Consider the following 13,712-nt stretch of genomic DNA (forward strand, 5'->3'; position numbering starts at 1 on the left):
CCCACACAGCCATCTGGAACAAGAAGCCAAGCTCATAATGGTAGCATGGGAAGCAAATGAGCTCCCTTCACCCCCCCTCGCCATTGCAGCACCACAATGAGCACTCCCAGTAAGCGGAAATGTGCTCTTACTGATAATTCCCCCCAAACAACAACAACAACATGTAAAACATGAAAAAAGGAAAGTGTGTTTATGCAGATTTTCTCCCGTATTTTTCCTCAAGGGTTGACTAGTCTCACAGGCAACGATTGAAAGATCAGAGGGCAATTGTTGTGTGATTAAACACCCCGAACCCTGACTTTAACACCAGAGATCAAAACACTCACTGAACAGGAAACAAAAAGACATTGGTGCTGAAATGTCACATTTCATGGCAATGCAGTGGCTATCAATTGTGCAGCATATCTCTGATCCAGAGGTCCTTCTCTGTATGCAGAAACAGGTTTTAATGGGCAAAGAGTTAAGTCCTCCTGCTGCTTTTTAGCCAAAAAAAGACACAGGAGTCAGAGTTTTCTGCTGCCAGCATTTTCTTTACTGAATATTCTAGAACAAGAAGAAAGAACAGGAAGAAAAACCCGCAGGGGGCATGCCTGAATGTGTTTTTCAGGTAGCCCTAAATAAACACTGGCAGAACAATAGATTAAAGACATACTAACAATCACAGTCATAATAATACTGACCCAATACACTACACTCCTCCCCGTTGGATATAAACCCATATTATCTCTACAAATTTAGGCCTTGTGGTGGCTTTCTTATTCGAGTGGGATAGTGCCTGTCATCGCAGGCAGAAATGTTTGATGTTTCTGGTGGTATTGGTGATTGTGGAGGAACTCAAGAGCTTGGAAAAGTTACTTTTTTGAACTACAACTCCCATCAGCCCCAGCCAGCATGGCCACTGGATTGGGCTGATGGGACTTGTAGTTCAAAAAAGTAACTTTTCCAAGCTCTGGCAGGTGTCGATGGTGGTGACTCAGAAATTGCAGCTGGAACTCCATTCATGTCTGGTGCTACCTCTTCATTCTATACCCGATTTCCTCAACTGGTCAATGTGTCATCTCCAAATGTTGGGAGCAATCTCTACAGTATAAGAAAGTGGTCCAGTCCTTTCTTTGATTGTCCCAGATACCCACTTCTGTTCTCCTCTGTAGTCTATTGAGAACTGTCTGTGTCTTCATGAGAAGATTGCTCAACTTGTTTCAGTTGTTTGTCCTGAACACTTCTTCTCAAATTGGGGTTGAGAAGATTCAACCTTGAATGCAAAGTATGACCCAAGAACAAAATGGCAGGTGCTTGGTTTGCTGTTGCATGTACAGAGTTGTGGTATGCAAATAGAAAATTTGCAAGCTTTTGGTTTAGTGTGATGTTTTCCTCCAACATGACTTTCAAAGCATTTTTTAAGCTTTGAACAAACGTTTCAGACAATCCATTTGTAGCTCATGTTATGTGTCTAATACCATTCTTTTTTCAGGAATGCCTGAAACTATTCAGCTACAAATTACGATCCATTGTCACTCACCAGATGTTCAGAAACACCTGTTCTTGTTAAGAGGTCTCGCAATACCTCTATAGTATGCATGGCCATTGTTGAAGTTATTGGAAACACTTCTGGCCACTTAGAACATGCATCCACCACAATTAAAAAGGTTGTGCCCGGAAATGGTTCTGTAACGTCTATGTGAATTCTCTGCCGGGGCAAGGCAGGCCATTCCCATGGGTAAAGTGGGGCAGTTTTTAGCATCTTTTCGACATGCTGACAACCCAAACAATTAATTGCAAGCTGTTTAATTTGTTGGTCTATTCCTGGCCACCAAACAAAACTATGGGCTAATGCCTTCATCTTTACTACTCCTATATGTCCAACATGTAGCTCCTCCAACACTCAAGCTCTTCACTTGGATGGAATGATGCCCCTCAGTCCCCCCAGGATACAACCACTGCCAAGTGTAAGATCCTCATGGTGGTGATAGAACTCCATGAACACAGATTTCTGCTCCTCATTCCAGCCATTTTAGGTTGCTGTATAGACTTGTGACAGTGTAGGGTCTCTCCTAGTTTCTCTTTATATCATCTCTGCTGTGATGGGAAGACTCTCAATCTCTGTGAGATGTCAAAAAAATCTCCGTCTGATGCATATTTCTCAGATTTTTCATCCTCTAGAGGTAAACAAGACAATCCATCTGCATTTGAATGACTGTGAGTCCTCTTAAATTCTATTCTGTATCGGTGCCCTCCCAGAAACAATGCCCATCACTGTATTTGGGCAGCTGCTGTCAGCAGAATCCCTTTTTGTGGATTGAAGATGGACAGTAGTGGCTGGTGGTCAGTGATGAGGGTAAACTCTCTCCTATATAGGTATTGATTGAAATGTTTCACCACCACCCCAAACCAAACTCAGTGCTTCCCTGTCTATCTGTGCATAATTTCCCTCTGCAGCCATGAGTGAACGTGATGCAAAAGCTATTGTGCACCAATGTCATATGGAGAAGCATCACAAGCTAGTTTCACTGGTAGATGTGGGTTATAGTGCATGAGCACAGTATCTGATGTCACCATTTTCTTTGCTTCCTTGAAAGCTTGTTTGCACTATTTCATCCACTGCCCTTTAGCCAAAAAAAAAAAAAAAAGACACAGGAGTCAGAGTTTTCTGCTGCCAGCATTTTCTTTACTGAATATTCTAGAACAAGAAGAAAGAACAGGAAGAAAAACCCACAGGGGGCATGCCTGAATGTGGTTTTCAGGTAGCCCTAAATAATCACTGGCAGAACAATAGATTAAAGACATACTCAAGCAATCACAATCATAATAATACTGACCCAATACACTATACAAAGTTAGCTATTTTATTCTTGCAAGAACCTTTGTAGGTGACGAAAAGAATCTGTTCTGTGTGCACAGCCATGTTTTGATGCAGCTCATTATACACATAGCTTCATTGTCTCAGTCATTAATTATCAAAAAAGTTAATTAATGACTAAGACAGTAATGGCATATCTTCTGCCAGAGGTCAGTATTAGGTTCTTTGCTGTGATATAAATGTGTTATTAAGAAAGCTGAGATAGGTCTGACTTGTTCATGCACTTGATTACAACTAACTTTACTCCAAGTAAAGCTGTCCTTTCCTGATGACAGTATCTAGCTGGAGATGTCAGAGAATTTAATCAGAAACAGAAATGGGAGCAGATATTGCCACAACTCACATGTTCACCTGAGGGCAGGAATGGAAATCACACAAATGAATACATTACATTAAAGGTAATTACATGGTTAATTATGTTAGTTTCAGCCATAGCAGACAGCAAATGAATAATGTGGGTTTTAGTAGAAGCTGAATTGTAGTGGAATGGAAACAGTGCTGATTGTGACAAACACCGGAAGGGATGGAAACTGCTGACTCCTTACATCTCTACATGTAGCTGGAGAACAGATGGTAACTCTCTTACATCTCCCTTTCTCTGGAAAGCATTCAAACATATAATGGGAGCTGTATTCAAATTTTATGTAACTTCTTTTCTTTCTCTTCCTTCCTTCCTATAGAATTTTAGGCTTTGCTGTAACTTATAAAGCACAGGGTGATTTTCTTCTGAAATTCCTTGGTCCATTCCATTATCCATTGTATGTTTGCAATATGATCTCTAGTGCCTCTTTCCTTTCTAAATCCAGCTTAGACATCTGGCATTTCTCGCTCCATATACGGTAAAAGCCTTTGTTTTAGAATCTTGAGCATTACTTTACTTGCATGGGATATTAAGGCAATGGTTCCATAATTACTGCATTCCCTGGAATCCCCTTTCTTTGGAATTGGGATATATATTGAACACTTCCAGTCTGTGGGCCATTGTTTTATTTTTCATATTTGTTGATAAATTTGTTGACCATCTCAGTAACTTGTAGCAGCTGAATTGGTATGCAATATTACTACAATAATTACAATTACTACAATAAGTAGTAATAATTACAATCACGACAATAATGACAATTACTACAATAAGTACTGTATATTAAAACAAATTATTGTTTAAAACATGGATGGCTAACAAGTGGCACAGGCAACAGAGGTTTATACAGTAAAACGAGTAAGGGGGCCCATAGGCCTTGCATTGTCTGTCTATGAAATTCTCAAGGTTGACTACTGCTGGCTTAAAGCAAACTAGAGGTTTTGGAAGTTAAACAAGGTCACTGATTTTTACTTCTCATGGACATGGTGACTTCTAACTCTAAAGCTCTGCTTAGCATACCGTTTTTCCAATGGTTCATAGATTGCATTTTCCAGAGCTTGGAAAAGTTACTTTTTTGAACTACAACTCCCATCAGCATGCGCTGGCTGGGGCTGATGGGAGTTGTAGTTCAAAAAAGTAACTTTTCCAAGCTCTAAAATTTTCTAGTTGATCACACAGAAGTGGAGAAGGAAGAAGCTCCAGCAACAGGGCTGGCCCAAGACATTTTGCTGCCTGAGGCAGATGACAAGTGGGCACCCATCTCCAATTTGATGTAGAAAAGTTGACAAGATGTAGTTGAATTATAACACTGGTGATGAGATCACTGCACCTGAGGACAGCAGGCTAGCTTGGAGGATGCAGCACAGGCCACATGGCACACACAGCTCTGTCCTCTAGAATCTTACCCCTGCTCCCCATCCTCGACATCTGCTGCCTGAGGCAGCTGCCTTGCTCTGCCTAATGACGGGGCTGATCCTATCCAGCAACATTGCTCAGAACATTTGGCAAGGGAGTTGTATGAATCTCACTTTATGCATTACGACGGGAGCAATACGTCACTTCTGCATTGCATACAAAATGCTCTAATTTTCAAATGCATCACTGAGAAAAAAATCTTATAGTGTTGTACTACCACCTCACAACTATACATGTTTAAATGTATTCTACATGCGTATGTCTACACAGTACAATAAGAATGGGTCAGAAAGGACAGTGGAGGTTGTAGGGAATGTTAATAACTCCTTTTTAAAATCCTATCTCAAAACAGTGATTGAAACTGAATAGAAGACTCATATAAGATAAACTGTGTTTTTACGTATAGTTATATAGGTAAAGATAGGCAAGATCATGTATTCATGGATCAAGCAGATATTCCACATTATAATCTCACTAGCAAGCTTGTAGATTCTATGCATATCGATACGTCTACATACAGGTGTGCTTTCTATGTTCATATATCAGGCTTGGAGAACCAGTGGCCTTCCAGATGCTACTTGATTACAACTCCCATCATGCCTGACCTTTGGCCATGCTGGCCGGGGCTGTTGGGCATTGGAGTCCAACAACATCTGGAGGGTCACCACTGCATTATGTAATTTGCAAAACTATGCAGGAAGACATTACAGACAAAATTTGTCACAGACTGCAATGCTAACTTTCTTTAGAAAGAAAAAGGCTGAGACTTGTTTCTAACTTGTGGCTCACTTCCAAGTAAATGTGCTTAGGACTGGACATGGGTCATTAATTCCTTTAAGTTGCCAAGAATATAATGTTGCACTAGTCCATAATGAATTATCTTGAACGATACCTAGTAAGGTGAGTTTAGTCTCCAGATGTTGTGCTGTCTCCATTAATAGCTCATCTCTGTTGTCAATAGTCGTTTCTGCCTCACAACGAAAGTTGGCCCATTTCTGAAAGTCATCTTCACTTAGGACCTAGCACAACACATATTCAAATCATAGATGTGAAGACACTGGATGCTTGCAGTATGTTGGATTGTTTGAAGTAATTGTTTCAAACAGATTTTGTGTGACTAATGGCTCAGTCGATAGACCTCAGTGTTTGGGATTGGCTGCATCCATGTGCGGTGCCAGTTCAACATCATAAACCATGTTAGCATGTGAATACTGATGGAATGTTATTTAGAACTCCAAACAGACACAGGGAGAAATGTATAATGCTTTTACTGTAGAGTCCAGAGGAAGTAGTTTTAAAAGTGCAGGCAACCTGAACCTATGCATGCTTACTTATATCCCACTGAGTTCAAGGAGATTTACTCCCATGGAAATGTGCTTGAACCTTAAGTTGCAGTCCTATATACATCCGGAAGGAAGCACCACTGAACACAATGGGACTTCTAAACAGATTTGTAGAGGATTGCACTAGTAAAAATTCTCTGAAGATTTTGTAGAGTTGTGTCCCACAACTTTCAGTGAAAGAATTATCAATACAGTACCTGTGTGAACAACACAGAAAGCATGCCAAATGATCATAGTTGCCTGGGACAGTCTTTTTGCAGAGCCAGATTGGGGTTGCTTGTGATGGCTGAACCCATGCCATCTGACAAACCATGGTTTCTGAGTGGTCGACAAACAAGTATCTGACACCATGGTTTGAAGCTGGTTTGCAAGTCACAGTTTGGGCAAAACATGGTTTATCATTACATCTCAGCTAACAGACCATAGTCTGGGATGTTGCTCTGTCTTCAGAGGCTGCTGTTTGGGATCACATCCAGGGGTTCTTAGAAACAGTGGGAGAAAAAGGAAGCTGTACATTACATGGCTTGTATGTTGGGAATACAAATCAGGGTTTCAAGTCTGAACTACAGTTAGTGCAAACTATGGTTAGTTGATGTCAGAATCAGTTCTGAGAATGAGATGCAAAGTATCTTCTGTGTCATGATGGCCAGCTTCTTCTCCCTCCAAAACACTCCCTTCAAGCTAATGTGAATGTTAATGAGAACACTAAAACCTAAACAGCCCTTCCCTTTTTCCAGCTCACTGGCTCCAGAATGTAATCCACAAATAATTATCTCTGGAGCAGCCTTGGAATGCTTATGCAAGCTTTGTCCATGGCTACTCTAATAAAGCAGAAAGAAGATGCAGATTTCAGAAAATTTATATTATAATTAATCAGCATAGATGGATTACAGAATGCTACATGAAAGAGAATACCTATTTGATGAGTGATTCCAAAAGCACTCTTAAACTAGGAACAGCTAGGATAGTCATAAGAACAGCAGAAGTGGAAAGGTTGGTTTAGAGCACTGGACCTTTTAGTTTAATTTTAAAATTATTCAGATGGAAGAGATAAAAAGGAATAGGAAACCAACCTCTGAAAGCAGATATAGAACTGTCTTTTGAAACATCAGTATAAGCTTCCTTTTTCCAAATAAAAATCATCTAATTTTTTCAGGCTAAAATGATTTAAAAATAAATAAAATCTGCTCCTTACCTTCTTAGCTATGCACAGAGTTCTCAGGCCATCTCGTGCATACAAATCTAAATGTTTCTGTGTTTGATCTCTTACTTTTCTTATTTTCTTTTCCATGGCCATATTAGCTGTGAAACACAAGCAGATTTTTGCTTATTCCAGATACAGATTTTTCCAAACTATCATCTCACTCCTGTAAAATTATCCCAATATTACAAGGACATTTCCAAGCCCAGAAATGTGAAGGATGTAGTTTCTGGTACATAAATGGAATGCACTGCTTTGGAAGCACCCACACTATGTTCAATCCAAATACCCTTTCTTTTTAGGATTGAGTTCTTTAGAAAACAAACAACCCAGTTCTGCATTTTTGCAGCAAAAACTGTCAATGGTTGACACTAATTTGCTGGCACTCATAACATTAAAAAGAAGCCACCCCGCCTCAATTCCTAGAGCAGTTTTAAAATGTTTCCTGTTTTTTAAAATAATGATAATAAAGGAATGAATAAATGAACATACAAGCAGGTACATATAACATGTGCAACTTTAAAACAAGTAAGTCTTACAGCAGGAATGTAAGAGTCCATATGTTGTGTCCCCCCAGATGTTGCTGGACTCCAACTCCCATCAGCCCCAGCTAGCATGGCCAATGGTCAGAGATGATCTGAGTTGTTGTCCATGAACATCTGGAGCAGCGATGGAAAGATCTGCCAATTTCAGTTCTTTAATTTTCTCATTTTTCCAGTCTTAAATTTTGTTCTCCATATTTCTGCAGCGATTTGTGGGTTTTTTTTTTAAAAAAATCCTCATGAAAATTCTCTAGCGTTTTAGTTGAATTTCTCCTAATAAACACATTTTTGTAGGCAGTTTTCTCCTAATATAATGCATTTCTGTATGTCTCATATATTCATTTTTATGCCCACTTTCTCCTAACATATGTGTTTTTGTGAATATTGGTTGATGAACTGCATTGCAAAATTCAAATAAGTGTGAATTTTGAAGGATGGCCGTGTTTCAGGTCTCATATTGTTTAGGAAAGTGCGAATTTGATAGATTTGGCTTGAAATGTGATTTGAATAAAATTTCTCACCCATCCCTAATCTGGAGGACCCCAGGCTCCCCATTTCTATCTTATAGCCTGCCTGAAGCTTAGTGGGAGAGACAAGGCTAACAGACAGAGCATGCTCCAGTCCTGTCAGGGGCAGTTGGTCTTCACTCTGAGTTATGCAGGCTTAAGTCCTATTGAAATCATCATGACTTCAACACTTAATTGCAGAGGGGCATAAGTGTTCTTGATTTTCTCTAGCCTGTGACCACTACAGTTAACAGTCCATTGCAGTCCTAATAGTTCACAATATGCACGATTCTTGTGGCGTTATTGTAGATCTCACAAAGTCCAATAATTTAGTCCTGTGAATCCTAATTAGGCTGCTCTCCAATTTAACACAAAGACATCTCAGTACAAACTAAGGTTTGTGGGGCTAACACTTTTATTTCCATTATAGCCCTGCAGGTGTAGTGACCCAGACAACACATTGTCAACAGTTCCTTGGCTAGTGCACAAATTACCTCTGGCAGGGTCTTCCAATAAGTCCATTATGACAGAGTCAGCCCCTTTGGTATAGACAATTATCTCTCTGGTAATGGGATGCCTCACCACCACTGACATTCTTTTCCTGTTTGAGTCAAATTTCAAAGTGAACAAGAGGTCAAAGGTCAGGAGGGTGCCCTCTGGCAGCCTCACAGTCACTTGTTCAGCAGTCCTGGACACCAATGTAAACTGGTAAGCCCGAGCTGCATGGACAAGGGCTGCTTCATCTGGGCTTTCGGCCTCGTAACAAAATTCTTCTTGCAAAGCTCCCGGGTTAGCTATCCCACAGATCTCAACCAGAGAGGGATCACTGTCCCCAAAGGTGTCTGTCCCAGTGGCCAAGTCTCTTCTAAAACTGTAGTCATCTGACAAGGTGGAACAGCTTTGGGCAGGAAAATAATCTTTTGTTTCAGAACCAGCACAGACTCTGGTGCTTTCTGTGTTCAAACTCTCTCCTAAGTCTGAACTTGACTGAGTGGATGAAAAAGACTGGCTGAGGCTTGCCAGCTTTAGCCGCTGGAACAGCTGGTGAATTTTTTCCAGGGAGAGTCCGGATGGTTTCATCAGTGATGTAGTGACCTTGAAAGAAAAGAGGGAATCAGGCTTAATTATAACTAAAATGATACACTACAAGACAAGGGGTATGTTCAAATCAGTAGAGTTGTGCTATGCATCATACAATAGACAGATGTACCAAGGTGATGGCTCCAGTTACAGTCAGGGGCTTGTTAATTGGGCATCTAGATTTAGGAGCATTTTGTTGTCGTTGCTTACATTCTTAATATCAGAGAAGCAGACAAAGATCGAAACACCTTACAATGTACAAAGGAGCGGAGATAATTAAACAGAAATATACACTTCAGAGAATCCTGTCACATATAAAAATAAGGCTGTCAACCAAAGAGTTTTAAGTCGATGAATTGCCTGCCTTTTAAGTAATTACTCAGTTAATTAATCAATTTGCATATATTAAAAGAAATTTTCTGGTGATCTTAAATGAAGGTGACAGCTTTTCTTCATTATGTGTTAACAAAGAATTAGAGAGAGAGAGAGCTCCCATTCACTGGGCTGGATCCAAAGCTAAGTGTGTGTAATGAGGCTGCTGGCAGCCCCTTCTCCCCAAATGCTGCACTGAAGGTTGCGGGACACTGCTGAATTGGAGGGTGGGCTGTGATGCAGGGGTCTGAGGGGGAAGGAAGAGATCTCCCTGTGTCACAGACCACACCATTCAGCAGAGTTCTCTGACCCTCAGTGGAGTATTTTCTGGGACCTGGGTAAGAGAGTAGTGGAGTTAGCTTCTGCCAGGTCTATTAGTGCATGCTTAACTCTGAGATGCAAGCCATTGTTTTGAGCAGGGCTGGGGAACTTCCAGTCTGTGGGTCAGATTTGGCCTGTGAGGCCATTTCCACAGAATCATGGCCACCTTTCCCACACCTGACACTTCAGTTGTGAGGCAGATACTGACATGGTTAGAAAGGAACAATGAGCTCCAGAATGTTCCTTTCCTGAAGCAAGGTGTATGGCAGGGGAACCTCACCTTCCTTCAATTACACCAAGTGGTTTCCAGTGAAACTGCTTCTAAAATGGAGTTAAAACCCCCCTCTGTTTTAGCAGGGATTTCAACAGAAATTTGCTGGTACTGGTAGAAAGGGATGCTCCCCCCACTCATTAGCTGATGGGTGGGGAGAGCATGTTTTCCTCCAATAGCACCAAGCAATTTTCATTGAAACTGCTGATAAAATGGAGCAAAAAAGTTGTTTCAGCAGGGATTTCAATGGAACCCGCTTGGTGCCACTGGAGCAGCAACAACCCTTGCATTGAAGTTTCTAGGTGCCCAACAACCTGCTGGACGCTTGGGAAGCAGTGCACAATGAACTTTGACAGGTGGGTGGGATGATGCCCCTGTCAATCACCTGATGTCATAATGACACCAGGTGATTGACAGGTGGATTGTTTCACCCACCTGTCAAAATCAGTCCATGGAGATGGGGCCAGAGAAGGATCTGGCCTGCTGGGCCAAAAAGGTTCTCCAACTTTGGTTTAGAGTGGGGACTGTTTAGAACTTTCAGGCCCCATCTGGACCCTGACATCACTTTTTCCATTCCTCTCTCCACATCAGGTTGGATGAGCAAGGTGTTGCTTCTTACCAGGCGCATGTCCCGGTAGGTGGGAAATTTAAACTTTAGAGAAAAGAGAACCATTCTTACATCCTTTAAAAAAAAAATCAGTTTTGTGAGTTGTGCATTGAAAGTCTTGGGGCATCACAGTCCAACACTGTTAAGGCTCTTTTTATTCAAGCAGCGCCCTTCAGGCATGGTTAAACACTAAGGGGCAGTAAGGGGGTTTATGGTTGCCATCTATGAATGATTCTCCAATCTGATTCTGAAAAAGTATGAAACAAAATACAATCCCAGAGATTTCTCCTCAGTTTATCATCTGTATTGTTTGGAGAACTTCTTTGTTTTGTATACAGTAGTTAGAGCTTAGAGAATTTGTATCTGCATTTTGTAATTTTGTATTTGGGCAGATATCAAAAAACTCCAGTTGCAGATCGTCTCTGCCCCTGTGATCTTGGTGTCATTCAGTCTGCGACTCATGTTTTATTAGAATGTTCTTTTTATTATGATCTTAGATGTTTGCTCATCGCCCCAATTTTACGAAAAATCCCAGGTAGGGATGCTGCATTTTACATGAAATATCTTTTAGCAGACACAGATCCTCGAGTCTCATCTAAAGTGGCGAGCTTCTGTGCTGCAGCTATCAAACATCAAAAAGCCTTATTAACATACTAATTTTAACTATGAGATTTGGTTTTAATCAGAGATTATGTAGCACAAGTATGTATATTGTACTGTTATTTGTTGTTATAATTTTTATATTGTATATTGGGTTCTGCTGGTCTTTGACCGTAATAAAGCAAATCAATCAATTTTGTATTCTATATAGTGTAAAGAAAGTCTGGTTTTACAAATGTTATTATTATTATTATATTATATTTATTAGTCGCCCATCTGGCTGGTTGACCAGCCACTCTGGGCGACGTACAAGATAAAATACATTGAACATTAAAAATTAAAATTTAAGAACCCAACAGTAAAACTTAACCCATTCCAAAGGCCTGCCGGAAAAGCCAAGTCTTCAAAGTCAGGCGGAAGCTCATCATCATGTTTGCTAATAAAGATGCAAGGAATTGTGGGAAAACATCTCACCTGAATGAGGGCCTCTACCAGGCTCCGAGATGGTCAGTTCTCACAGCTGAATAGTTAATTAAGCAGTTAGTGAGAACACCTGCTTATCAGCTTGAGTCTAGTACCTCAAGGCCAAAGGCCTTGGAAGGTTGGAGAACCTGCACTACTGTTAGATGTGAATGCTCCAGAAGATGTCTGTGATTTTTTGCTTGTAGGGTAGATATGGTAAGTGCTGTTTATATAGAAGACATATGGTAAGTGGAGTGAAAGAGGAGGGGGGAGTACATGAGCAGTAGAATGCTGGATGATTGGCTGAGCGTTTGAATGGCTGGGAGTATAAATGGAAGAATGACAGTTGAATCGAGGTGGATGTTAGTAGGGTGGAGAAGAAGGTGTTTGGTGGATGGATGTTAGTAGGGTGGAGAAGAAGGTGTTTGGTGGATGGATGTTAGTAGGGTGGAGAAGAAGGTGTTTGGTGGTGGATGTTGGGAGTGTGGAGAAAGAGGTGTTTGAGGGTGGAGGTCAGGAGTGTGGAGAAAGAGGGAGTTGGAGTTCTGATTAATAATAAGTCAAGTACAAAATAGGAATAGATGAAATCATACGCTTGTGAAACATTCTAAAACTAATCTTGTTATTTCTGATATTTAATAAATACTTATTTGGTTTACCAAAGGCCTGATCCTTGGCTGGGGGATATACATACCAGAAGGGAGGGCAAGGTAATTACCAAGGCTGAACAGAAACAGTATCTAATGGTGGCAGCGGTGAAGGGAGGATTAATAACAATTCAAGTATCCAGAGCAACCCAGAGTTGTATGCGTTATCTATAAAGATACAAGGGGGTTGGGAACAGCATAATCACGCAGTCACAAAAGTAACCAGCTAGAGAGAGACTCAGGCAAAGTCTCTGGAAGTATTGGTTATAGGACGTGACTGGTGGTGCTGCCTAGCAGGGGGATCTAGTGAGATCTGTGCTAGAGCGGAGTGAGAAACCATATAAAGGACGGTCTGGACTGGTGGTATCCCTGGTGGAGCCTAGTGAAAGGCAGTAGCCACAAGCAGGTGGGAACCTGACAGGGAGAACCAGGGAAGGACGTCACAATGTCATCATCAGAAAGCCCTCTGACTGGCTAATTAATTCCTGGCTGTTGCCAAGCTTTTACTCATAAAAGTAGAGTTGACAATTTTGCCTCTTGCTCAAGATTTTGGCTTGATGCTAATGCTCAATTTTCAATGCTTAATGCCACCCCGCAATGTTCCTTGGTATACTTGATGTTGGGGTTCCATCTTCCTAATGCTTTCCAGGCCATACATCTCTGGGGAGATGTGGAACCATGAAGTTGTTCTGCCTTCCTTCCTATAACATGTGAGTATAGAATAGGCTAAACAGATTTGTTATTTTTGTCCTGTGATTGAAATCTCTATATTTTTGTATTTTACCTAACCTTCTGGGTGTTTGGTTTAAGGAATTACTTTATTGCTATATTTTTACACTTATAATTTTAATAAAGACTACCTCTTATTTACCAGTGTGTGTTCATTGCAGGGGAAGCTTTGCTCTGAATCCAGCACCTTGGCCATTTAGCCACAGACTACCATATGACTGGGTATTTTTTGCCTTAAGGCTCCAAGACAAGGAATGTATTCTTGGCTCTTGTCTTTTGGAAACTTTGGCAGGTCTATTTCTGGCACTTTGGGTTTCCCCTTGGCCCAGAATAGGTGAAAAGGTTTAAGGGGTGGTGGCAGTTCTACCTACCTTACCGGGACGGCATTTGGATTAAC

At 40.9% G+C, this 13,712-nt stretch overlaps 1 protein-coding gene across 2 annotated transcripts in view; it reads right to left on the minus strand.

Annotated features, from left to right (window-relative positions):
- The window catches only part of ATP10B (ATPase phospholipid transporting 10B (putative)), a 91,486-nt gene that overhangs the window by 21,247 nt on the left and 56,527 nt on the right, over positions 1-13,712 (minus strand). For both annotated transcript variants that reach the window (XM_061616763.1, XM_061616762.1), the window contains 3 exons: positions 8,721-9,321; positions 7,173-7,279; positions 5,527-5,653 (listed from right to left, as the gene is read on the minus strand). In XM_061616763.1, coding sequence (XP_061472747.1) covers positions 5,527-5,653; positions 7,173-7,279; positions 8,721-9,321 — 835 coding nt within the window. The remainder of the gene's footprint in view (positions 1-5,526; positions 5,654-7,172; positions 7,280-8,720; positions 9,322-13,712) is intronic.

This window comes from Rhineura floridana, chromosome 3 (genome assembly GCF_030035675.1).
Source record: "Rhineura floridana isolate rRhiFlo1 chromosome 3, rRhiFlo1.hap2, whole genome shotgun sequence".
NCBI classification, from domain to species: domain Eukaryota; kingdom Metazoa; phylum Chordata; class Lepidosauria; order Squamata; family Rhineuridae; genus Rhineura; species Rhineura floridana.